The sequence below is a fragment of the Colossoma macropomum genome, unplaced genomic scaffold (genome assembly GCF_904425465.1).
Source record: "Colossoma macropomum unplaced genomic scaffold, Colossoma_macropomum, whole genome shotgun sequence".
NCBI classification, from domain to species: Eukaryota; Metazoa; Chordata; class Actinopteri; order Characiformes; family Serrasalmidae; genus Colossoma; species Colossoma macropomum.
In genome coordinates, this window is record NW_023494796.1 from 15,352,109 (window position 1) to 15,379,998 (window position 27,890).

Consider the following 27,890-nt stretch of genomic DNA (forward strand, 5'->3'; position numbering starts at 1 on the left):
TAGAAGAAAGGTGGTCTGTTGTGAATGCTTACTTTGGCACCCTTCTTATCTAGCACTTTGTTTTTGGCCTGTATTTGTTGTATATGTGTAATTATGTGTTTATTTATGTTTCCATAATGTCCAGTTCTTTTGTAGTGAACAAGCATCCTAAAAGCACCTTATTGCACCTTACCCAAATGCTCTGGGCTGTTTCTTAAAGCACCCCACTATAGCATTGAAATTTTTAAATGTACCCTAATATAGCATTCCATCATAATCTAACACCCACATTTTCTAAAAGCACAATAAATTTCCCCAAAATTTCACTCAAGCACCAAAATTTCCTAAAAGCACCCAAAATATAAAAAAGCACTCAACTGTAGCACCCACATTTCCAAAAAGCACTCTACTATAGCAGCCTAATTTCCAAAAAGCACCTTACTTTATCACCCTAATTTCCAAAAAGCACTCTACTATAGCACCCAAATTTCCAAAAAGTACCTTAGGCACCCTACTTTCCTAAAGCACCTTACTGTAGCACTCTAATTCCCCAAAGCACTCTACAGTAGCACCCAGATTTTCCAAAAAGCACTCAGTTTTATCACCCTAATTTCCAAAAAGCACTCTGCAGCCTAAGCAGCCTAATTTTCTAAAGCATTTTACTGTAGCACCCTAATTTCCCATAGCACTTTACTAGCACTAGATGTTAAAGGATCGATACTTGATATTTATCTAACTTTAAGCCGATCCTGAGAGCTGATCAGTGTTGTGAAACATATGAGCCCTATTTTTCCTGAGGTGCCAGAATGTAACGTTAACTGCTGCACCATTTAAGATGGAACAGGAAAATTTGAACAAGATCAAAGCTGGTGAACAGAAAGCTTCAGCTTTGTCATGTTTCACTAATGAAAAACATTTTTCCTGAAGGATATTATTACATATTTGGCTCCTATTTCGTTGCAAACTTGCTGTGTGAACATGTAGAGCTGTGATTAAGGCGGTTTATTGTTAAAGCTTTGAGGATTCATTTCTGTTAGCATGTTAGCATCAGAGTGCTAGTCTTCGCATAGCTTACACTGCACTAGCTTCCTGACCTACAGATTTGGCAGGAGCTGAAAATTGAAATAAGATGAGGAACTACAAAAGAGACTGTATGTCAGCCCTTTTTATCCCATCTTTAAAAAATAGTGAAGCAGGAGGACCGTTTTGTCCTGTTAGCTGCACCAGTTGTGTAGGGATTGAGGAGGTTGCTCTATTTCTGCTCGAAAGGTTGGTAGCTAACATTAACTCATTTTTTGTAGTTTCACAGAACCAATAAGTGAGTACTGTTTTGTCTTGTTTGGTAATGTTTGTTATAGCTAATCCCAAGTTGGTTAGTTTCATTGCAGCAATTGTAGTGACCGTTTGCTAACCCACAGCCTAGCTAGCTAATGTTAGTTAACTGTTAGCTACATTACTTGCTTTGTCGTTGTTTGCTCTAACGTTATATCTCGGCATTTGTCCGTACAACAGGGTTTTATGGCCATGAAGATCTAAAAAAATGATGTTCGCTTTGGCAATGTGCGTCCATGAATTTAGGAGACAGAGCTTCTGAAGGAGCACTAAAGAGAGGGGTGTATCTTGTTACCCAGATAGCAGACAGTTTTGGGCCGATTCTGGTTTCCCTATGTGAGTGTTGGTTGACTACCGGGTAGATGTTAGGCATGTGGGCCAGAATAGGGTCAGATCCTGGACAGCTTCATACTATTTTGGCTCGTGTCTACATTTGTGGAACAATTCTGGCATAAATATTGTGAACCAACAATGTAGTTGGGCCAGATTGGGACCAGATTTGGGCCATATCCTTTAGTTCTACTCACTTTACAGTGTGTGGGCCAGATCTGGGCCGGAGACCCAGCCATATAGTGGGCCAGAGCAAACCAAGGATGTGGCCCACAAGTGAGCCAGACACATTTTGCTAACGGGGGGTATTCATTCTGTAGAATTGCTTACTGCGCCTTTAAATGTGGCGCCCTCGATCAGTATCGGCTATCGACCGATCGTGCTGAAAGGCGATTGGTGATTGGTACGGGCCTCAAAAGCACAGATTGGTCCATCTCTATATAGCACCTATCTATCGTATCTATCTATCTATATATCTAAAGTCAGCTCTGCATTGTCCAAACACGTCATTATTATAGTATGATAATTGAGCTGATCCTTAGTCAGTACTGTTACCCTTTGGTGGAGTGGAGGCTGTCCTCTGTGGAACGCTGCAGAGGCTTTGGGGAATGTCCTGCTGATCCTCCACTGACTGTGCCAGAAAGCAGCCTGGCATTCCGCAGGAGGCAGCGAAGTTTCCGGTAAAAAAACCCCACCATGTAACGGGACACTGCACTCCCTGTCTACACTTCCGCTGCACAGGGATGATTTCGGTCGTTAACAAGCAGGAGGGACACACACACACACACACACACATACTAGAAATAAAAACAAATACTCATAGATTAAATTTAATGGGTGGAGCATGTTACACAGACCAGTGTTAAAAAATAATTTGTTATTTTAGCCTTGCAGTTAGCCTTCTGTAACTTTGTCACCACAGTCTCTTTTAGGATTCAGTTTAATTCAGTTTTATTTGCATAGACAAGGAACCATCCGCAACTTATAATGGATAGTTTTAGTTTGAGATATCTATATGGGTTTAAATGGCAGACCATATGACTCTATATACAGGGTTTGACAAGGTGGTGGTAGTGAATGGGCTGTCCGCCTGAGAGAGGCTTCGCCTGTAAGGAGCTGATGGCAAGGTGTTTGGTTTCACTGGAAGACTGCTTGTATGTTTCCGTTTTTGCTCCGCTTTGGTTGACAGGAGCTTCCTGACTCCGTGAGGGGACGTGTCATTTGAGTGACATGCCAAGGAAATGAACTGCTTCTGTGTGGAAGATGTCATTTGAGAGGCATGATCACTCTCATAACTGTACATCCTTTACTTTATTAAAAACCCTCTCCTTGTAGCTTAACCATGCTGGTGGACAAAAATGAGTTTTTTCCCACCAGGCAGTGCGCAGGGCTGGGAAGTAATGGAATACAAGTATTCCGAATATAGAAATTAAGTGTCTGTATTAGTCCAAGTTGTGCAAAGGTATTCATAATACAGTTAAACTGTATGGCCACAAGTATGTGGACACCTGAGCATCACACCTATATGAGCTTGTTCAACATCACCAAAACCATGCTCTCATATTCACAGTCAGTGGTGTCTGTAGGACTAGAGCAGTGGTTGCCAACCCTGATCCTGGAGAGCTACCTTCCTTACCTTGAGATAGATGTATTAGAGTTAAGTAAGTAGAGTGGCAGCTTATTGGATATAGGTTGGAACTAAACTCCAAAGGATAGTAGCTCTCCAGGACCAGGTTAGGAGACCATGATGTTATTTTCTCAGGAAATTGGAAATCAACTGTTGGAAGTCAAAACATTATCGGTTTATTCCTCTGTTTCTTCATAATTAAGCTGATAGTAATCTAACGTGTTAGAACTTCTTTTCAGCTCCTGAAGTCCTAACCAAAGGCAGAGCTCGCTCAACTATATCTACCACAGACTACAAACAGAGAAAGACAATTCCTGTTTATCATTAGGCCTGCTCTGAAGGCCTAGAAGGACCTGAGGGTTCCCCTCTGGTAATTTCTTAAGAGACAATATATGATCAAGATAAGTTTGTGTGATTATGTGAATAAAACCTACACAGTTATTAGAGATGATTAGAGTGTAGAGTTGGTGTATATGATAAAAGAAATAACTCTCACACTCTTTCCATCTCTCTCTCTCCGTCTCTCTCTCTGTCTCTCTCTCTCTCTCTCTCTCTCTCTTTCTCTCTCTCAGATATGGGAACAGTACCAGGATGTATAAGGTGCGAGTTGGAGACCACCACACGCTGGTCCCTGAAGAAAATGAGGAAGAGTATGGCGTGGACAGAATCATCCTACACCCACACTACCACCCCCATAGCAACGACTACGATCTGGCTCTGGTGCGTCTTGTGCGGCACGGAGGCTCCGGGGGTCCTGGGGGCCACGGTGGGGAGTGTGTGCGGCAGAGTCGCTCTGTGCTTCCTGTGTGTTTACCTGCACGGAGAGAGAGAGTGCCCAAAGGCTCGGCCAACTGCTTCATCACCGGCTGGGGAGACACAGGTCAGAGATACAGTGTGCACGAAGACACTCACACATCCATTAACACTGTACATACAACATACTGTGGACATTATAGAATATATTGTCACTGTAACGGAAACAAATGTTGAAGTTCATGTATGGAGCAGTTGAAAATGTAAAAAGCATAATTTCCTCATATTTTTAGTTATATTAATATATTTTAACATTTTTTACCTCTCCAAAAAGTTACCATTTCAAATTTGTTTTCCTACAATAGTAGTGACTCTATATAAACTCTAAATTCACAGATATAAATAATGTTCACAACAATGTACCAGTGCAACACACTAACACACCACCAACATGTCAGTGTCACTGCAGTGCTGAGAACCATCCACCACCCAACACAGTACCTGTGTGCTCTGTGGTGTTCCATGCATGCAGAGAAACAGACTACAGTCTGTAATTGTAGAACTACAAAGTGCTCCTATATAGTAAGTGGAGCTAATAAAATGGACAGTGAGTGTAGAAACAAGGAGGTGGTTTTATGAAGTGGCTAATTGGTATATGCATATTTCTGATGAGTTGCTGTAAAATACACATATAATACTTTTGGAGTAGGAGAAGGCGACCAAATGCATGTTTTACGGATCTGTTTTACTACACAAAATGTTTTGTCACATGAAAATGTGCATATCCATATTTCACATCCACATTTTTTAATGATAATGGTAATAATGTTACCATACACCATATTACAAAAACCTCATTAGACAGTTAATTTTACTGCTGATTAATTTGGAATTTTTATCACTTATTGGCAATTGGCAGTCAGAAGTCATGCAGACTTTTAGAAAGACAATGAAAGAATTGACTTCTTATCATTTACAACAAAATCATCAACCAGATGTATTTGCAGAAAACACTGATTCCACAGTGCACTGATCCAGACGGATAATGTGTATGTTTGAAGTCTGTAACTTTCACTAAAGCCTGAGTCTGAACTTTCAGTAATTTGCAGACTTATTAAATAGATTTTATATAATGACTGAGAAAGATTTTAATACAGCTGACATATTTATATTACAGTCTTTAATTGCTTTGTTTGTAACACATCTGTTGAAGATCAATCTAACTGTTAAAATATTGTGATTCCATTTTGGAGTTGGAATTGTTTATTCCTAAGTCTGCATCTAAATAAGCAGCTGAGTTGCAGCACATGTTGCCTTTTTGTGTGTGTCATTCTTTTCTACTTTTGTTTTCACTGATAACCATCTGTATTTAGGCAAGGTGAAAACAAAGTCAAATCAGACTGGAAAAACATTCTGTGTGCTTATTTACCGAGTATGAAATTGATCGTTTGATGCACATGCCAAAATGCAGTTTTGCTGGTGACTGTGTTGAAGTTGAGATTGTGCGGGTCATTTGCAGAATGAGGCGTGTAGACTTGTATCTATGAAACAGCTGTGTTTGAGCAGCAACTATAGTCATTATATCATCGGCCTAAAACGCTTATAAACACTGATTACACTTAGAAGGCTTGTGTTTGAGAGAATGACATGCTAAACCCTTTTCTGACGGACGAGAGCCCTTTGAGCATGTCTGTGATGAGGCGTCTGCGTGCGTGTTGTCTTTGGGAAGCCTGGTGATGTCATGTGTGTCCAGCTGTGAGTCTACTGAGACAGACGTAGATAGGACAAACATTCCAGTTTCAAACATCAGTTTTACACACACTCATAGAGACAGACATTGAATGTCACAGTATTTTCAAAATATTTCATAGTATAACTGTATTTGACAATTTCTAAGCATGCTTTAATAAAGTTATTAGGGTTATCTATGTCAAATTTATTATAATATATTGATTGCATTGATAATCAGTGTTTCAAAAAAGAGGCCAAACAATATAGATTTAACTGCATCAGACAGTTCAGAACCTTCCAAAAGAAAAAGAATGACATGACATGTTTTCATTTATCCTGTAAAAGTTTGTTCTCTTCTATTGAAGAGTTGAAAGAGTATTCAAAGAGAAAACTTGGTGAAAGACATTATTTCCAAGGATGTGAGTGAGTGATCAACTAATGTCATCAGTATAATGATGATTTTTATACCTAAACATCGAACCAGATCTTTTTGAGTCTGTGTGTGACGTTAATACGTAAAGACGTATGACGTGCTCTAAAAAACTCTTTTAGGGCTTATTCACACTTGTCCCGCACACTTTAGTCCGCACCCAGGACTGATTCTGGGCTCCTTTTCGGAGAGGGGCTCATTATCGAAGGTTTCCTTTCACACAAAAGAATTCCATGGCAACTGCGCAATTCCATACATCACTTTTCAGCATGCAGGTTTGCAAAATGGTAGGCACTAGTTTCACCCGTTTTCTGCTTTTTATTATTTTTCTTTGATACTAACACTCATGCAGTGAAGTACAGCGCGTTTTGGATACATGGCATTTTGCTGTGCGGGTCATCTTTTCTTTCCTCACATCTCCCAAAGGTTTTTAACTAGATTGAGAGCTGCTAAATCCGGTCTGATTTCTGGTTTCCGTCAAATCATCCTTGTGCCCTGTGGATTGTCATCCTGGAAGAGAGCACTCCCACGAGGAATCAAAATATTTTATCATAAGATAAAAGTGATCAGTCAGAATAACATTGTACTGATTTGCAGTGATCCGTCCACCCAGGGGACAAATAGGCCCAACACAAGCCAGAATACCATTCTCCTGGTCTATACCAGACATGCTCACGCACACTTGTAACCATGTTAACATGCTAAAGGTTGAGGCCCATTTTACATCAGATGTGGTAATTGTTCTGCATGATGCACTCCTATATTAATCAGTGTAGCCATTCACACTGGCTGCGTGCTGTGTTAACACGTGTGTGGTGCAAATAAGCTTTGGGTCTAGATTTACTTGACGGTTTTTAACAGATAAAGAACAACAACTCTTAGTTGATTTATAATTACTGTTGAAATTGTAAAATTATCTTATAGCTATACATAACATGATGGGAATGCTAGCAACACTCACAGCAGCAAGTCAGGTTTTTATTGTTGACCTCTTTCAAACAGTTAACAGCTAATTTAACAGCTATGCTCAAATGTTGTACAAACAAACAATAAAGGCATTTCATTCTCTACCTTCTGTTCCCCGTGATGAAGTTTTCGAACCCCACCACCACCCCATCTTCTTCCTGTTCCTCTGTCAGAACTGTCTGGGGGTCCGGCCTTCTAGCTCCAAGCAGAAGCCACCTAGATCTCCAGCTCAAGTTCTCAGAGCTCTCTCTCCACTCATATTTCTACAACATGTTTAAGGCACATATCTGAACTTGCAAATGTGCATTTGTCTTTGTAATGACCTTCTCTAATGACATTTCCAGTCACCAGAGGAACAGTTCCTTACATATCACACTAATACACAAGCAACACGGTCACTGATTGTGTGCTTTTGACCACAATTTCCAACACTGTAAGTGCTATTATTGTGAAATGGAAGCGTCCAGTAGCAACAACAGCTCAGCTAGGGAGTAGTGGACTACGCAGACTTACCGAGCAGGGCCTCCTTGTGCTGAAGTGTGTAAAAATCTGTTGCAGATAGATCAAAGGTCTATATGCATGATAGTGACTGTGTAGTCACGATTCCTATAGAATATACATCTTACATACATCTTCTAAACTGCTTATCCTTCTGGGTTGCGGTGGGGTGCTGGAGCCTATCCCAGCTGTCATTGGGCGGAAGGCAGGATACACCCTGGACAGGTCGCCAGTCCATTGCAGGGCAGCCTATAGAATATATATATAGCTATTTGAGCAATCTTTGTGACTAAAGCTCCATCCGTGGCTCAATAATGGACCCTATTTCAAAGTCGCTTAGATCTTTTCTTCTTGCCATCTTGACTCAAAATCGAGGTCAACTGGGCCTGCTCAGCATTTTTATACACGCCACAGAGCGTGGTAGGATGCTAACTTCTTAAACATATCATACAGTACACAGATGTAGAAACATCTGCTTTCATTCTGTTTTTCCAGTCATCTGTCTATATATCATTCAGCATTAGAAAGTACCCATCATTTAATAAAGTGAAGACTGGCTTGTTCTTGTGAAATTTTTGACCAGACACGCACGTTATCACAGACAGCTGGACTCATCTATGCTCACACACACACATCACACATATACATATGGACTGTGAGTGTGTCTACATCAGTCCAGCTGTCTGTGCTCTGAGAAAGAGAGAAAGAAAAACAGTAGCGAACACACACACTCTAACCTAGCATGAGCACAGTAGATAGGAATCTTACTGTGGAATGATGATACCCATGTAAACCATCTATAGATCATCATGTACATCAGTTTTATAGTGTTCTTTGTGTCTGTTTTGCCATAAGTCCTGTATTCATGAACAGTTTAAAAGGGTCAGATGGATTGATTTCGTGCTGTTTGTTGTTGTAACTGCAGTCCATCAAGTGAACTCTCTGAAAAGCAAAGAAAATGTTAATTTAGCGAGTGATCGTGTTTCAGTGGAAACGGATGGTGTGCAGTAACCCGTCATGTTTGCCCTTTGCTCATCAGTACTTCTGTACTGCTCTCTTTCTCTCTCTGTAATCAGAAGGAAAGGGTTGGTGTTATATAACGCCTTTTGTCCGGTTCAGAACCATTCAAAGACTTAAAACACATCTTATATGCTCCTGTTTTTTAAACAATGTGTAAAATTGTAGTAATCTACTAGCTTCAATTTCTCCAGTGATTTACTGTTTATTTGCAGTACTCATAATGTGTTATAAAATTACAGTACTTCACTGTATTGCAAACAGGTGTATGAAGTCAAGCACAGAGCCATATCATCTCCATAGACAAACTCTGTTAGTAGAATGGGTTGTACAGAAGAGCTCAGTGCATTTAAGCAGTGGCACTGTTATAGGATGCCACGTTTGCCCCAAGTCGGTTTGTCAAATTTCTGCCCTGCTAGATCTGCCCTGGTCAACTGTAAGTGCTGTTATTGTGAAAGGGAAGCGTCTAGGAACAACAACAGCTCAGCCACAAAGCAGTCGACCATGCATGAATGCTGAAGCACTTAAAATTGTCTATCCTCTCTTGCAGTTCCAAATTGATTCTAGAGGTCAGCACAAGGAGCTTCATGGCTGAGCACCAGCACTCAAGCCTAAGATCACTATGTGCAATACCAAGTGTCAGCTGAAGTGGTGTAAAGCGTGCTACTACTGGACTCCACAGCAGTGGAAATTGTGTTCTTTCAAGTAATGAATCAAACTTCACTATCTGGCAGTCTGATGGATGAATCCGGGTTTGGTGGATACTAGAAGAACGCCACTTACTGGAATGCATAGTGCCAGCATTAAAGTTTGGTGGAGGAGGGATAATGGTCTGAGGCTGTTTTTCAGGGTTTGGACCCCTTAGTTTCAGTGAAGGGTAATGAGAAAGCTACAGCATACAAAGACATTTTAGGTAGTTATACTTCCAACTTTGTGGCAACCGTTCGTGAAAGGCCTGTCCTTGTTCCAGCATTACTGTACCCATGTGCACAAAGCGAGCTCCTCTAAGACATAGTTTGATCAGTCTGTTGTGGAGGAACTCCAGTGGCCTGCATGGATCTCTGACGTCAGCCCCATTTAACACCTTCAGAATGAATTGGTAAATTCCCACAGACACACTCCGAAATGCTATGGAAAGCCGTCCCAGAACAGTGGAGGCTATTATAGCCGCAAAGGGAGCCAACTTTATATTCATGCCCATGGTTTTGGAACGGGACAGCCAACAAGCTCATATAAGTGTGATGGCCAAGTGTCCACATACTTTTGGCCATATAGTGTATGTGCTTTAATGTGCACCCATAGGGCCCTCAGTTTTGATACATTATTAGTACAACATGCAAAGATGCGGCAAATGCCAGAATTCTATCAAGCTAGCTTCCAGTAGCAAATGTTTAACTGTGTATTTGTTATACACTTAAAAGAACAATCACGCTATTGTTCCACAACATTTTTCACAACATCAGTCAAACCATGAACTGCACATAAAAGTACAGCAGTAACTACTGCTACAGTCCTAACTAGAGAGTTAACTAGAGAAGGCACAGAGAAAAAAATCCTGATTGGACAGTTTTATTTTTTCGGCTTTCCAAGAATGCAACAACAAATACCTAATAAGAATAGTACTACAATACTGACTAAGTTGAAATATAACAAGCAAGTTTTTATTGAATAAAAATGAACTTAAAATTACAGATATGCTTTCTTAGCCTTCTCTGAAAGGCCTAGAAGGTCCTGAGGGTCCCCACTGAAGAAGTTCCTGAAAGCATTCCTGTGATGGAAAATGTAGTTACAGACTAATTATTCCGTACTACACATTAAAATCTGACGTGGAGTTCTTATTTGCTAGTTCTAAGTGTTCATGTTTGTACTTTCATCTTGATATTTTGCACTTTATGGGAAAATACAACTTTTTTTTTTTACAAACAAGCAACCAAATTCAAGCTAAAGTGAAGTGAAACAGCAGCAGATCTTGGACGGAGCTAGAATGGACTCTGGGGCCGCACTAATGTTATTTGACTTGGAATCATTTTCTTCTGTGGTTGATAATAACAACAGGCTGGAATGACCTGGGGCATGTTTTTGACATCTCTCTCTCTCTCTCTCTCTTTCTCTCCCTCTCTCTTCTTCTCTCTCAGGCCGAGCATACTCCAAAACCCTGCAGCAAGCGCCCATCACCGTCCTGAGCAAACGACAGTGCGCGCGCCGCTATGCTGGTCAGTTCACCAGCCGTATGCTGTGTGCTGGCGCGGCTTTAGATGAGCGCCGCGTGGACAGTTGCCGGGGTGACAGCGGGGGTCCGCTGGTGTGCGAGCGAGGGAGTGGTAGCTGGGTCTTGTACGGAGTCACGTCCTGGGGTCACTCGTGTCGACTGCAAGACGCTCCAGGCGTATACACCAAAGTCTCCGCCTTTCTGCCCTGGATCAATAAGGTCACCAGCCAATAGGGTGCAAGGATTACCTGAGAAGCACGGCAGTGTTACTACTGACCATAAGTAACTTTGTGCTGTGGTCAGAGAAAGTGATGAAAATGATCAAAGCTTGACTGTGATGAAAGGACTTTATGGAAAATGGTGCTTATAACAATGTTTTAACTCTGTTAGTTTTTAGGTGGTGCTCAGATGTGATGAACACAGCCTAAATGTCCTCTTCCTTTCTTAAAGGAATAGCCTGACCAAGCATGCTAATGTAGCTAACAATGAATGGAGGCTTGTTAGCGTGATGTCATTTGTATGATGCTAATTGGTGAGTATTCGCTTTCTTTCAATTGCAGTGTTGGCCTTGTTGACTAAACGACTCCTTTAACGTTATCTTTCGTTTAACTGCTAGCACTTCTGGGTTGTAGGGACCACTACGAAAATATGAAATGGTGTAAAGTTTTATGAAAAGGTACTTTTATTCATAGTTTCAAACAGATCAAGAAGATACCATCGGCAGTTGACGGGACGAAGTCATTTCCAGCATTTTTGAACAGAAAAAGTACTGGAACGTTTTTCAGTATCCCTCTCTCCAGGGATTCAGTTGCCATGTAGTTGCTAATAAATGGATGACCTCACCTTACCGGCAACCTCTGCGAAATCATAAACTCTCCCCAGGAAAGATGACATCATGTGTAGCTCTTGAGCTATGTGTGATGAGCTAAGGATTCTGGGGGACTCACGGGGAGGGGGTTTGATTCATCTTGACATAAGGTGGGGAAAAGTCCTGTACTTTACAAAATGTATGTCCTTGTGTATCGACTCCAACTCACAGTTTGCACTAAATTCTCGTTTGCCTGTAGACTTTGGAGCGTCTGGGCGATGTAGGAGAACTGAGCACAAAACAGGTGTGAGTTAAATGTAGACCTCTTTGTTTTATTGAAATAGTGGTGTGTAAAATTATTCACAAAGGCCTCAGTTGTTTTTTGCACCCAAATTATTCAAAACCAACTAAATGGCCCAATCTGTTTTATTTTCTCTGTTTAAACTGTGTAAATGAAGCAGATGTGCATCAGTGCAGATTCTAATCTAAATCTCCAAATGAAATGATTAATGACACCCAATGATACTGATGATCACCCAACACAAGCACTGTCCATATTGTTGGGCAAATATATCCTGTATTCAGTTTACTTTGGTTGCAAACATTGAAAAAAGAAAAGAATAATGTTGAGAAATATACAATAAAATGAAGTAAATAAAGCATTTTTACTTTCATAGAAAAATAGACTTAACAAACCGTTATTTAAATCTAATATATATACACAGTTGAGTCACATTATTATGGAAGGCACTCTCAACTGATTTGTGTATGAATCCATCCTTGCCGATCACGTACATCCATACATGCCAATTGTCTTCCCTGGGGCGGATGGGATCTTCCAGCAAGACAATGGGACAATGTCACACGGCTAGAAATGTACGACATTGGTTGGAAGAGCATGGCCAAGACTTCCAAGTACTACCCTGGCCCCCTAATTCCCCAGACTTGAACCCAATTGAGCATCTGTGGGACCACCTCGATCGTCGTGTTCGCTCTATGGATCCTCCCCCACGCACCCTCCAGCAGCTGGGGGATGCACTGCAGTCAGCAGTCCCAGCCTGTCTAGCTGCTGTTACACAGGGGTTACTCTGGATATTAGCTGGTGGTCATAATAATGTGACTCGACTGCGTATATATATATATATATATATATATATATATATGGTTCTATCAAGCTTTGTTACAGTAAGAGAGAAAAATGAGAACTCAAAATATGCATTACATTAATCAAGTTCAATCAAATAAACATGACGGCTCCAATAAATCATGAAGCTTTTTTCCTTAAATCGCTGAAATAAATGCAAACCCCTTTTACTTTAAAATCTAACTTAGTCAAATGCAAATTACACCAGTCAGATCACGTCTGGTTGATTTTCTATGTGAAAATAAGTTACTTAGATGTGGAATTTTCTAGTAATTTCAGTGCACAGTTTTTATTAATTTGCTAATTTTAACATTTGAAACAAATTAAACATAAAATATATGTGCCTTAACCACTGGCACAGGCCACATTTTGTGTTTTGTGTTTTTCCAATATGTTAAATGCAGCAAAAAAAACAGTAACTGTGCATTAAAATGTGCAGAACTGTGTTTTCTGTACAGGATGTAATTTGAATTAGGGGATTGTAATTAGAATGTAATTAGGGGTATTCAAACTGCAGCACACATATATGTCTTCTTTAAACCTATAATTTTACTTTTTGATACTACTTAGACAATGTATTTGCAATACCCTCCATTGTAATGTTTGTTCTAGAAATGCATTTGTGATAAAAGAATTTACAGTGTTGTCGCTATTTTAGTTCGCTCAGCTTTGCATTTAGCAGTTGTAATGTCCACTCATATTGACCTTGTACTGACTGGACTGCCCGACACTGCCCTGTATTTTGAAGCACAACCTAGAACTGCACAAACCAGGTTAAATACAGTGTAGAACTGTCATTTTTATAAATACAACACCCACAAAGACCTCACACCTGCTTAGAGCATGAATATCTCAACCAAGAGTTTACATTCGTCTGTCATGTTTACTTCAGTTTAAAGCTCTGGTGATCTTCACTGTGTATGTTATCCTGTCATAATTAATCCCTTGTGAATGATATTGTAAATCTGTCTGTTGAATAATATACAAATAATGATTTGTAATTCGTCCATCAAACATTATTCATTCTGTGTTGTGTTGTTTTCCCATGTGCATCCTTAAGTTAAACTAATGTCCATCAGTGTTATGGTGCTGATACCACTGTGCAATAAGTCAGTATTTCTGAAGTCTTACATCACACTGACCCGGTGCAATGTTAATAAAAGGAACATTTCTTTTTAACAAACGCCAAAAGAATTTGTAAGTATGTCAACACACTAAGAAGAAGAACTTGAAATGGGAACTTGAATAAATGTATCATGATATTTAGTCTTATTTTTTGAGGTTTAATAAGTTAAAACAGTGAAAACAGAACTACACAATGTTTCACATACTGCACTGCCCTAAGTCCAGTTAAACAGGACTCTGTTTGCAAAGAAACATGCATTTGGTCAGTGTTAAGGACTGATGTTCTCAGAAATGCATATGATGACATAATATACCGTAATAACCGTGATTTACCATAAACACCGCCATACTGCTTTGCTCATACACTGCCTGTAGTTGGACACATCATTTAAAGTTCTGGAGCTGAAGTTCTAAAATTCTTCGCCAAGCTGTGAAAAGTCTGAGCTTGAACCGCATCTGTTTACTCAGTCGTGACTAAACGTTGTGCGTGTAGTTTATTACACCACATATACATTATATTCTCTGTAGAAGTTGTTGGTGAAGTTTCAGTGTAAAGGTGTGGAGGGGGTGAAAAGTCCAGGCTTTTTATAAAACACAAAGAAGAGCAATAAAGTGAGGGAGTGACTGGACAATCCTCCGAGAGAGTGAAAGAAAGGAGCAGTTAATGGGCGAGTTCTCTGAGTAATGACAAATTCATTACATTCAACATAGTCTGTGGTCCAACCCAGCTGAACTCTGCTCCCAGAGGTGTGTGTGTGTGTGTGTGTGTGTGTGTGTGTGTTTGTGCATACATACAGTAAGCCAAGGCAAGGCAAGTTTTTTTATATAGCACCTTTTATACACTGCTGTCATTCAAAGTGCTTTACAATGAGGAAATACAGTCAGAAAATACTGTTGTTTAAAAAAAGTAAACGAGAATAGAAATAAAAAAAACATGATTAAAACAATATATTTAAAAGAGAAGAATCATGAAATTAAAAGTCAATTTAGAAATTAAATTAGGATAGCTAAAAAATCAGATTAAAAATTAAAATGTATCCTAATATTAGATTAGGATAAAAAAAAAAAATACAGTACTGTGCAAAAGTCAGAGAACAGCCTTCATTTGTTTAATTTCCAGTCTAAACCACCACCAAAGGGGCCAGTTTGATGGTTAAGATGTAAACAAATCATTCAGAGTGGTCTGATGTGAAATGAGAGTTCATGAAACCAATAACTTTTGATTTAGTAAAGCAGGAGGAGCTTCCCAGCATTTTTAAGAATTTATTTGTTTGTTTGTTTTTCTTTCTGTTAGCTCTTGTTTTTCTAATCTTTTTTGTAATCTGTTATCTTCATTTAATTCTGGGTTAGAACACTTTATGCTAAAGGTTAGGTTTGGATGCATTTTACAGGCATATGTTTCATTATTTATGATGGTGTTTTGTGTTGAAGTTTACTAGGTCAACTTGTTGTGTTAGCATGAAAGTAGACAGTTGGTCAGCCTCTAAACAGGTTCTAACTAGACTGGCACAAATACACAAACCTACTGGAAACGGAAACCCTGAAATGGGTGATTCAGGTCATTTTGAAACAGATTGATTATGATGATCGTAAGCCATGGCCATGACTTAATTATCTCATTCCCAGGCCACAACTTAATCATGTGATTCCCATGCCTCAGTAAGTTGGTGCCACAACTTAACTGTCTCATTCCCATTATTTAGTAAGTTGATGCCACAACTTAACTGTCTTGTTCTTATGCATCAATACACAACTTATGTTCGCATTCCTTAGTCAGACGTGGCCACAACTTAACTGTCCTGTGGCCATGCAATATTTTATTATTATTATTATTAAGAAAGGATGTCACCAGCATGGTTCCATAAGGATCTGCTGATGTAATTATTATTATTAGTTGTAGTAGTGTTAGTAGTAAGGTTGAAAAATGTGTGTATTTATTGACAAAAAGGGGCTGGTGTATAATCAAAGTGGTCATCCAGCAGACACTGCAGGCAAGTGGACTAAATGCTAATTCACCACTCTGCCCATAATGTACGGGTCTTTTATATCTTATATGGTAAACACTTCTTGACACAAATTTCTTGCAGACGATGGCAGTCCAGCAAAACCAGGCTTGACTAGTCTTATTCTTGACTTATCTGTGTGTGTGTGTGTGTGTGTGTGTGTGTGGGAGAAAATCTGGCTAACACTGAAGTGTTTGTTAGCTCAGTCTGTTCTACAACTTCTTCCTGTTTACACAACAAACAGTGCCCACACTGGCTCTTTGTATGCGTGTAAGTGTGTTCAGCCCTGTTTCCAAGGAGCTGAGGAGACAAATGAGTTGGGACGTGTGAAGCTATCTTTACATTTAAAAGCAGTAATGCATGGCACGTATAAAAGTACCCAAATTTAGCCACAGAATGTTCCCTGTTAACACAGTGAGTGTGTAAGGTCATCCAGTGATGAACAAAGTGGGCCGGGCTGGACATTTTATTTCTTATTTTGGCTGCTGAAAAACCTGTGGTCCGAGTGGCCACCTGCCTTGGAGGTGACCAGTTTCACAAATACCTATCATTACACCATTACTACGGTACAAAACAACCACTCCTCCTCCAACCCTGCAAGATCCACAGCATGTTTGGTCAGACATGGAACTAACTGCATTAAATCAGACTTGATCAGAATTTGCCACCTAACATGACAGCGGTGTTCTTATGAACGTAAACATTTTAAACTAAATATTTACTTTTTTTAAAGCAACACCTGATTGTTGGTACTTTCTGTAACATTTACCTCAAAATTTTGGCTTGATGGCCCAACTGTGCATTTTTAAACGGATCATTCTAACAAGTTGGTTCAAAATTAAGAGATAAAAACACATTTTGGACTTTTAACTAACTTTTAACTGACCTGTAAATTCAGGGGTTAGGGTTTGGGACCGACACCTCCCAATAGAAAGTAGCCTATAAATGATGATTTTGTATGTATTTAGCTTATTACTATTTCTATTTATGCATTGCGTTTAAAAAGATCACATAACCAGTGTAACTGTCTATAGTCTGAATACTTCACTGTTGTTTTAAATAGTTTTACTGTGGGGCTGCAGCTGAACTAATTCAGTAGATCCATATCTGTGTATCCTTAGAAATGTGCACTGCTTGGTATTGTAGTTCTAGTTGTCGTTGTAGCGCTGAATTGAAAGCATTTGGCACTGAGCGTGTAATTTGTACCTTTATAGGAGAGCAGCATTTGGCAGCCATTGTGTAACGTAGCAGTTGTACGGGGAACAGTATTTGGCATGTATTTCATAGCCTCTTTGTTCTCCGCTGTCGTTCAGGGTGTTGGCAGCTACTTGTGATCTCTGGGCTTTGAGAAGGACTTAGAGAAGGAGAGGGAGAGAGAAATGATGAAGTGAGATAAGTACTGTACTTTTCTCATCCTTACAAGTCGTAGTTAAGCTGATTAAAAGCATTTCAATATGAATGATTTCTCTTTCGCAGCTCACTGAAACAAGCAGAAAAACATTTTAGCCAGGATTCATTTTCTGACAATGAAAGGAACAGAAAAAAAGTTACAGTGCAGATTATTAAAGTAACTATGTAGGTGATTATTTCAGTACTTAACAGCATTTGAACAGTAATGTACAGCAAAATGACAATACATAAAACTTTGAGACTGAAGTTAATGTTGTTTACTTAAACATTCTGGAGCTGAGTGAAAGACTGAGACTCAGGACGGTTTGTACAAAGCTACTTTGTCTGAGGTCCTGTTACGCTGCTTTAACATGGTGAGTACCTTGAAACCTTGAAGGGGAACTCCACCAGTTTTTCAGAATATCTGCATAATTCAGTGGTTGAGGTGTAAACAGCCATTCAGTGGTTTGATGTGAAATCATTTCTTCACTGGTGGAGGTGATAAGGACCAGGGTTGCAACCCTAATAGCAGGAAGACAGTGGACCACTGTCGGCCCACTGATGGCAAAGCTGGTGGTCTGCTGCCGTTTTGCTCAGCGTTTTGCTCAGCGTTTTCTGCGCGGTCCACCGGTGGTTAAACAGAGTATTAGACAAAATTCCACTTATCATCGCTCATTTTCCTCTCACAGACCAATTTACAGATTTCTCCTTCCTTCCTTTCTTCAGTTATACTTTGTAAATTAGTTTAGTAAATCATTTTGATCAAGTACAGTCAGCAAGAACATTTTCTATAAAATCATTTTATTTTTCTCTCTCATTTCTCTCAATTTGTTTTTTTTTCAAAATAAAAGTCTTTGTGCATTTAAAATCTGTTTGGGCAGATTAAAAACTAGTTAAAACTTGTATGCATGACAGTAATCTAGGTGGTCCGAGGGTGGACAAACAGTCAGTGGGGTGCCGACCTTATGCTCTCTATCAGGGAATGACTGCACTGCAAACACAGCCATTGTATTTACTAGTAAACTACTAAACCCAGCGAACCCGCGCGCCTTAATACAGAAGCAGTTCATCCCCAAATGGTTCTTTGTGTGGTGGAACGGTTCTTCAGACTCGAAGAAGAAGCTGCTAGGTGTTCAAAATGACTGACTTATTCAGGAAGGCAGCGACAGGTCAGCGTGTAAGAACTGCTTCGTTACTTCAGGTTTGCTTTGGTTGTGTTTTGTAGCCCACGGCGTCTTAATGTTAGCTGACTTAGCTAACTAGCAGTTAAATATTCTCATTGTATGCTTCATTACGCTGCCCAGATTCACAAAATATAGACAGATAATCTTAAAAGGACCGTTTTGCCAGTCTACACGCAGCAGTTTGGTTATTTGCGACTCTTCAGAAGATTGTCTTGATACTCGTGATTAAAAAGTGCTTTTCAGCTGAGGCACGATGCTCATTCGTGTTTGTTTAAAAAGCACGCGTTATATAAAACAAGTGCGGATCTGATATAGATGCTTTTTTTCACCAATAATTCATACGATATTTTTTTTTATTCTGGCACGATGTAAAACGTGAGCCACATAGTGTACATTGCATACATCATTTGGTGATGCTAAGTAGTGCTAGATACTCCAGAAATAATATACATTGATAATTAACTTTGTGTTTTCATTTTTTCTTTGCAAAGGTGGAGATGAGACACCTTCAAGTTCAGGGAGAGCTCCAGGTACAGCTTACATTAGGTTTACCTAATAATTAAAAAAAAAAACTATGTATTTATATTTATCTATATCTATAACTATATATATATATACACAAAGCAATAAGATCATCATATATGTACAGAAAAATGTAGAACGCCTAGTAACTTGTGTTCTCAGCCTGTTAAAAGTTGGGTTCTTATAGGGCTTTAAAACTTCATATATCCAAACATTTCAAGTACTGTATGATCAAAGCATTATTTACACCATGAAGTGTGTATCAAAAAAAATCTGGAACAGTTTATGTGACTGAGCTGGAGTGGGCAGTTATGGAGGGTATTTTGTATTACCTTAAATGTACATATAAAAACACCCATACTAAACACCTATTCATGCAGATACAGTAGCTGTGAGTACGTGTGTGGCACGAGTCCTGCCATGATTCCCAGCCTGAACAATTGTCCCAGTCCGGCCCTGCCAAGAACAGTAAGAAGATAAACGCTGCACCAGCGGCTATGCACTGCATGCTACGCACCGCGTGGTTATTGAATATTGGATGTTGAGCAGATATTCACATTTGCCCCTCCTACTGCTCACAAACGACATCCTAAAATTTCTGAAATTACGTTTTCTGAATCGTGTTAAAACAGACAATAAACTTCAATCATTATATTTCTCCAAAGTCCCCGATCTTTCCCTTTCGATGAGTACATTTGATGAAAGTAGCTGGAATCGCCACAGCAAGCGCCAAAGACAATAAGGGACCATCTATAAAGTGCTGGTACTGCTTAAAAACATAAAACATTCAAAGATGTGAGGAGCCTGTTGACTTGAAACCTACAGAAATACAAAGATGTGAAAATCAGTAACTGCCATTAACAGGTGTGTATATTTAGCAGTTTAGGCAGTCTAAACATGCATGTAATGGTCCTGCAGATTGAATTGTCACAACTCTACAACAAATGGTAAAAAATGTTACCAATATGACTTGGTGGAATTGTCATACTTTATCAAGCCGTTACTTCAAAATATGAAATCATCATTTATCTGTGAGACAGATCACTACAGCTATCGTGACCCATAGATGTTGATGTGTGACATGGTGTCGTAAAGCATTACACAGTTCTCGCAAGAGGTCTCATGCCCGCTCCTCAAAAGTTACATAGCACTACAGCAGGGATTACTGCTACTGAGCTCTGATTGGTTAGCATTACTGCTATTGAGTGCTGATTGGTTAGCTTTACGGCTATTGAGCACTGATTGGTTAGCATTACTGGTAATAAATTCTGATTGGTTGGCAAGCAGAGCAGCTCATTGGCAGAGTGGAGCAGTTTACGCTCACTGATGTCATGAATTTACAAGCGCTCAGAAATACAGCAGCAGTGTTAAAATGTTTTATGTTGTTCTGTGTTCAAGAAGTGAATGCATTCTTTTATATAAAAAATATTTAAGCATCTACAAACTACTGGTTTGCTTAAATGCTTCATATTAACACATTAATTTTGGACTCTGGAAGACAAACCTGGAAGACATCACAGAGTGGCAGTGCTCCTTCTCTGGAGATCCAGAATGCTCTAAACACAGCCAGCAGATGGCGCAGTTCTGCATTGTCCCTCCTCATCACCAGCAGCAGGTGGAGTTTATTACTAATTAAAGGCTTTTAGATGTAAGAGACGCTGCTCAGTTTAAATGTTAAAAATCCTTTTTTGCTGAAGGTAATTCATTCAGGTTAGCTTTCACTGGCCATGTTGATTAGTTTTAGTTTGAGGACTGAACTCCTCTTTTGTCTGTAACACCAGCATAAGAACCATGGCACTTATAAAGATATTTGTCCTTAATTAAACGTCCCAAGTAGCGGAAAGTGTTGTTAGGTGGCGGCTATGGTATCCCAGATGGTTGCAATGGTAACACTAAATGGTTGCTATAATATCTCAAGGTGCTGCTAAATTGTTTCTAGTCAGTTGCTATAGTAAACCACGTGGTTGCTAAAGTGTTGCAAGAGGGTTCCATTGGTATCCCAGCTGGTTGCTAGAGTGTTGCTAGGCAATTACTGTGGTGTCCCAGTGATTACTATGATGTTGCTGTGTGGTTGGTACGGTAAACCACCTAGTTGCTAAAGTGTTGCTAGACAATTGCTATTGTATCCCAGGTAGTTGATAAGGTATTGCTTAGTGTATACAAGCTATCCCAAGTATGTTGCTAAGGTGGTAGCTATGATATCCCAGGTAGTTGCATATGTGGTGCTAGGCAGTTGCTGTGGTATCACAGGTGGTTCCAAAGGTACTCAGGGCAGAAACATAAGGTCAAAGTCAAAATGCTCAAATTGTAGCCACTGATCTTCAGAGGTCAGAGCCAAGACACTCACAAGCAAAAAAAAAAGTATGTATGTATGTATTTGTTTGTTTGTTTGTTTGTTTGTCTGTTTGTTTGGGTCTCTGAAGTTCGGAATCCAAAAAAGGCCAGTTCAGTTGGGAAATCGTGTAGTTTACTGGTGTGAGTTCTGCCCTGAAGCCCAGGAGGTTGTTGGTTCAAATCCTCACCATGCTTGAGGTTTGTTTATTTCTTATATGTCTTTGCTGAGAAGCTGAAAGTCAAATGTCGTGGAAAAAAAAGTACAGTCAGTCAGTTGTGAGACTCGCTAGTTTGAACGATTCCTGTGAGGTCAGGATTGTTTCAAATTCCACCTCAGATCTGCTGAAGAATTTCCAGAAATTTTGATAAAAGCCCGATGATCCAGCTCTACACAGCGAGTCTGTCCTCACATCATCTATAACCACCTGGTTTGGTTCCTCCACCTCACAAGAATGAGCCAAACTCCAGCGCGTAATCAGGACAGCGGAGAGGATCACTGTAGTCTGCCACACTTCAGGACATCTACGACAGCAGGGTGATGAAACTCACCGGCAAAATAACAGCTGACCCCTCTCATCCTGGCCATCACCTATTCCAGCCACTTCCATCTGGTAGAAGATTCTGAATCATCTAAACTAGCACAACCAGACGTGCTAACAGCTTTTTCCCAAGAGCTGTAGCGCTTATTAACCACAGTGGACACCTTGCACTTTAAACTAAAACTAAACCATCAAACCTCCCTTAATATATTAGAATAACAGTAACTCCTCTGTAACATAATGATTATTTACAGTCTGTAATATTCTGTATTTAATAGTTTTTATAGTTTGTGTACTCAGACCTGCAGATATTCACACTTCTTTTTAGCTCCTCTCCACGTCTCCTTATTATTCTTTACCCTTTATTCTATGTTCTATTTAGACATTTTATTGTCTTTGTCTCTTAGTTTAATACTTGTTAACAGTCTGTGTGCTTGTCTGGTCTGTTTAGTGTGTGTTCAGTGTATGTTATACATGTGTGACTCACCAAGACCGATTCCTTTCATGAGTAACACACTTGGCAAAATAAAGTGATTCTGATACTCATCATGAATCTTTCTCATCAGAGAAAAGAAGAGGGGATGAGGATCTGGAAGCAAGGATGTCAACTTAAGGTAAGAGGTAGCAGTAGAAGTAGTGCTAACCAATCAGCACTCAGAAGCAGCAATAAATCCTCAGGGCCTTCTAAACCTTCAGAAAAGGCCTGGTCATTTTTGGGAACTAAAAAGTGCATGTCTGTAATTTTTAGTTCATCTTAATTTAATAGAATCATGCCTATATTTCCCTGCAAGTATTGCATCACTACTCTTGTAGGATGGAAACAAAAGGTTAAATTCTTGCAACGCCCAGTGGAAAGTTGGACAATCAGGAATTGTGCATATATACATATAGGTTCCAACTTGAAGAGTTCAATCTTCAACTGCCTTTTGGGATCATCGCATCCTTAAGCGATCATGGCCTAATATGCTCCTAAACATGCATAGTTGCTCTGGAGGTCCTGTGTCGCACTGGTATAACTTATGTATCTGATATAACTAACTTGGAAAGCAGAAGGTTGTTGGTTCAAATCCTGCTTGAGGCCTTGTTTTTGCATGTTTTTCTGGTGAAGATGAGAAACCCAAAGACAAATGTTAAAAAAAAAGTGAGCTGCTTTAGATCCTGTGACTTGCTGGTAGATGCCATGCCTCCAAGATTCATAGGTTATCAGTTCAAATCCTGATCAGGATCTCCAGGTCGTGGTGGTGAAACGCACAGGGTGAAGGGCACATGAGGTGTGGGGAAGGCCGGAGGGCGATAGCCAAGAACCAGGGGGGAAGGTATACCCAGCTTCCCCCTGGGCCCCAGGAGAGAGGACAATAAGGGGTTATGCAACATTTCACAAGGAAAAAAATTGCAACTTTGGGTATGCAAAAAAGTGAAGTTGAAATTTATTTATTTATTTTTTGCAAGTTACTTAACAAAGGTTTCATTTCTCTTCTCACAGAGCTACTACCACACCAGATTTGAACCACTTACCTCACACAGCTAAAGCCATGTCATTCCCACTAAGCCATCAAGTTTCACACACAGCAGCCCTTTTTTTGGGGGCTTTAAGATTCCAGGACACAGAGAAAATCTCACTTGCACTCCTACACAGGCATCTGGAGAAGGTCAGTGGTGGCATAGATGAAGACCAGAACATAATTTAAGAAAAGAATGGTTGCAGTCTGGTGAACTGCTGTGATCCTGATGGTTTAACAGGTGACCGATGACTGATTCTAAATGCATTTGATTGTATCTAATGTGATCTAAAGGTGTGCTCTCTACTGGAAACCATAAGAAAGTAAAACCATAAGGTTTTAATTCAGCAGGGGCTGTTTGATTGATCCGTTTGTGTTGGGACTTTGGAAGGGTTTTGAATTTCATGTTCAGGTTCCTTACGGCCCATTTGAAATGAATTTGTATTCCAGTATCTTCACTGTAAATGTTAGTAATTTGACCTCTACACAGCATTTTAGTTAGTCTATATAAATTCATCTGTGACGGGTCACTGTTTGTTTACTTAGACCTATTTACTTAGTAAAAAAGTTATGGCCTACAATGCTTGTGTGATGTACTAAGGAATGTAACTAACCTGTTACAGTAATTCCTTGTCTCCTAAAAAATACATACAGACCATGGCAAACCCCTTTAGATAGTGGTGGCTCATGTGACTTCTCATCATAGATGTGGTGATGGTGTTACAGCTACCACGAAATATGGTGAATGCCGGAGACATAAGGAGGTTCACAAACTGGACAAAGGTTTTATCCATTTGCAGTTCTCCAGCAATGAACACTAAATTAAGTTAAATGGCCTTAATATAATTCCGCGCATTTGTATTAATATTTATATCAGCACAATTTTGTTTTTTACCTTGCATACTTTTGGCAATTAATGTACTGATTGAACTGAACTGAATTTAATTGATTGAGTTTATTAGTGTGTACTACAAAATCAACACAGTGTCAGTAGTAAAAACGTCCACTTGAGTACAGTTTCAATCCTTCATCTACAGCTTCTACATGTTAATGCACCACCATTAGTGCACTGTAACATGAATGGACTGCTGGTTACTTTCACTTGTTTATGTAATGACTGATTGCTGTTGGGCAAGTCTGAGCTCATTTATGTGACCGGGGCGCCACCGTGTGGATGCACAAAACCATTGCAAGTCCTGGAATATGATCAGAAATATGCAAATATATTGACATAAGACAAAAAATAAGTTATAAACCCTTTATAAAAAATTCAGTTTAGGTGAAGCACAGACACATTTGTAGTTTGACACTTCTGTGAGGCGTCTGCTACACTAAGAGAAGCCAGGGTAATGTATGGCAAATTTGGAATCAGTGTTTTTAAACAATATAAGACCAAACTGGTCACAGATACATGTATAAAATGTTTGTAATATACGTGTTCTGTACAATTTCCCAGACTTCTATAAGTGTTTTTTATCACCTGTCTGTAAAGCACTGAGTTTCCACCAGTATGAAACATGCTCCATAAATGAAAATATTTTCTTCTTATTATTATTATTATTACTAAATTATGCAAGTTAGAAGTGTCCAAAATGATGAACAGAGCTGTAGATGATTCTAAAAAAAAACTGTGAAAGCTGAAGTCCTTTTCTTTTCATTTAAAAAATCAACAAAATATGTAATATGGCCAGGGCTGCCAGCTACTTACCTGAATGATGACCACACACACACACACACACACACACACACACACACAAACCCACACAGACACAAATAAAGAGCTAGTTGCATGGTTACTAAAACATATTTCCAGTGTTTAATATATATTTATATATTTATAGTTATGTACATCTTTCCAAAGCACTTTCTCTTGGAAATGAGGCAAACGTTCTCAAATAAGAAAAATAAAAAGGATAAAATTCACACAAAGAACCAATCAGCTCCTGCCAAATGAGCATGGCTATAGCTAACCTAGACAAGCACACACCCACTCGCGCGCTCACTCACCCACAGACACACTGTTCTCAGGATTTGATCTGCAGCGAGCTGTTTAATTCACTGTTAATTCAGAATAAATTGATTTTGCTTCATTCGCGTGTTCATTCAAGTCCTTTTAACAGTATTGATTAGGACGGTCAGTGACATCACTCCATCAACTAGCAGCTTATCGACGACTCGTCGCAATCAGCGTCCAGCCTGACTGTGCGTTTCCTTTGCAGTGCCATCCCTGTTCTTGACCAGTTGTTTGGTAAAGAGTTCATGTATGAGTGCAAATCTAGAACTTGAGTAATGGTCAGTGCGAGAGAAAATAAACTGCAGGTTCTCAGGAGGAAAAATGAAAACAATAAAGTAATTCTTTTAAACGTCGCAGTTGGTGCTCGATGAGGATGAGCATGGAGCGGTAATGACGTCTTTCAGCAGCGGCTATAAAAACTTCACATTATGACTGACCCTAGTCCTGAAGAGCTAGAGTCCACAGCAAGAGTTTGACCAAAAATCTAATGCACACAGTTTTCTCCTTATCCTAAACGTAGACAATCAGCCAAGACGTGTTTGGTGTCTGAAGTCTACTTCTTTAGTTTTATACTGGAGTTTCGAGGCTAATGATCAACATGACAACGTCTTTTTCACAGCATAAGAAGACATGTATTACATATCTATTTTATTCAAACCTATTGGTTGAAAAAAAACTACGCTTTGAGATTAATTCATACACACATTTATCAGCTCCGCTGTCCTCTAGTTCTTTATCAGCGGTCAGTTTTGACCACAGGACCGCTGTCACGTGGATATTTTGGTTGGCCAAGTGTTTTGGATTAGTCTAATACACAAGATAATTCAGTTTTCAACTTTAGGCATCATCTTGCAGTGTAGTTAGGGAGGTCACCATTCATTTTCCGACCCCTGATCTGATCAGACCTGATTATTATCAGTCATCACAGAGTCTGATCTGCTGTTTGTGTTTTCATAGATAAGATGCTATGTCAATTAATACTACAGTTAAATCATTTCATTTTCTTGTCAGCATGATGTGACATTCTGGACTGACGTTTTGTTTTTAGCCTATTTTTTTCCAAATGACCGTTTTATAGTGTGGGTAATATTGATTGTGGTCAAATCTGATTGGCTGATATGATGATTTGGCTACAAGTTATTTTCATGTTCTGCACTGAAATCACTTCCCTTCACAGTCTGAACTGAAAGCTTTAGTTTAAGTCTTCTTAGGTGAAATTATAATCTTATAGGGTGTTGAATATGCAAAAATTTCTTGTTGCCTCATGTGGCACAGTAGCAGCTCCTTTCTCTTTCATTTGAAAGCGTTAACGTCTCTGCTAACATCAGTTTTAAATCAGAAGTCGCTCATGCAGCCAGCGAACCATTATTTTTCCAAAATAGTTGCGACTCAAGGGTGAAAAATGCTGCAGTATATTTAGAGTATATTTAGTATAGGGTTTTGGTGGGATGTTGCTTGCATGCTCACATTTTACAGCGAGTTTAAACAGTAAACGGAACGACGTTTCTTCAAGGCTGATATGTAAATATGTAAAGTTTGCATAATGCCAATTCATACACAAAAGTTTCCATTACTTTTTAGCTACATTAGCCTTGTAGCTCCAGCGCAAAACTAAAGAAGGAAACTTCAGACACCAAACATATCATGAGCTGATCATTACATTCTGGGTGAACTGTGAAAATTAGATTTGTCACTGAACTATCACTTTAATTCAAGCCCTAATCCTGTATCTCCTGATCACCTGATCCAGCTACATGAGGCCTTCAGGAGAATCTGAATACTCGGCATGGAGGATGAAGGAGGACAGGTGGAGTAGTGTGTGTGTGTAGTGTGTGTGTGTGTGTGTGTTTGTGTGTGAAGCTGTTCTGATGTTTGAGGTTTGATGCAGTCACTCCGAATACGCTCCCGTGTCCATGCTGTCGTGGCAACGTTGCACGCCCGTTCGAGGGCTTACAGGCCAGCATCCGTGCTGATTGGTGGATTTGTTTTCATTCTCCACCCCCTTCAGCATCCAGGTGTGCTCTGTCCAGGTGCTCGGAGTCCTTTGCGGTCACGATCCCTTGACCTCTGACCCCCGAAGCAGCAGGAAGGGTCGAGGCGTGTGGTTAGCGCTACCTGACTTTCTGGAGTTCCTCGCGGAGCCACGCAGGGAGAGGCTGACCCAGCCTGTGGAGAAGCTTTGACAGCTCGATGTTATGATCTCTGTAGAAGCGAGAGAGAAACGCACGAGACTGCGGAGAGAGAGAGAGAGAGAGAGAGAGAGAGAGAGAGAATAAGCATTTGTCTAGAAACTGATACACAGCGTTATTATTAGATTTTAACCATCACCCAAAAATATTCAGCCAAGAGTGGTTCTCAGGTCAGATACTGACCGCTGATCAAAGACTAGAGGATGGCTAAACAAACAGATCAGAGCTAAAGTCTCATATATAGTATAACTCTACACTAGCAAGGTGC

At 39.7% G+C, this 27,890-nt stretch overlaps 2 protein-coding genes and 1 long non-coding RNA gene across 5 annotated transcripts in view; 2 read left to right on the forward strand and 1 right to left on the reverse strand.

Moving 5' to 3' along the window:
- prss12 (serine protease 12) overlaps positions 1 to 12,786 on the forward strand; it is a 63,095-nt gene extending 50,309 nt beyond the window's left edge. The window contains exons 12-13 of the mRNA XM_036583401.1: positions 3,841 to 4,148; positions 10,799 to 12,786. Of these exons, the coding sequence (XP_036439294.1) occupies positions 3,841 to 4,148; positions 10,799 to 11,106 (616 nt within the window). The 3' untranslated portion in view covers positions 11,107 to 12,786. The remainder of the gene's footprint in view (positions 1 to 3,840; positions 4,149 to 10,798) is intronic.
- A 5,473-nt stretch (positions 12,787 to 18,259) lies between these two features.
- LOC118816514 lies at positions 18,260 to 24,735 on the forward strand. Of its 3 annotated transcripts, none has more exons than XR_005007875.1 (4): positions 18,260 to 18,542; positions 19,017 to 19,055; positions 22,487 to 22,534; positions 23,404 to 24,735. It is a non-coding gene; the product is annotated as an uncharacterized LOC118816514 (long non-coding RNA). The 3 variants fall into 3 exon arrangements; XR_005007877.1 differs by having other exon boundaries at positions 18,260 to 18,518; XR_005007876.1 differs by having other exon boundaries at positions 18,260 to 18,510.
- A 477-nt stretch (positions 24,736 to 25,212) lies between these two features.
- The window catches only part of ndst3 (N-deacetylase/N-sulfotransferase (heparan glucosaminyl) 3), a 193,987-nt gene continuing 191,309 nt past the window's right edge, over positions 25,213 to 27,890 (reverse strand). Inside the window, exon 16 of the mRNA XM_036582931.1 lies at positions 25,213 to 27,664. Coding sequence (XP_036438824.1) covers positions 27,545 to 27,664 — 120 coding nt within the window. The 3' untranslated portion in view covers positions 25,213 to 27,544. The remainder of the gene's footprint in view (positions 27,665 to 27,890) is intronic.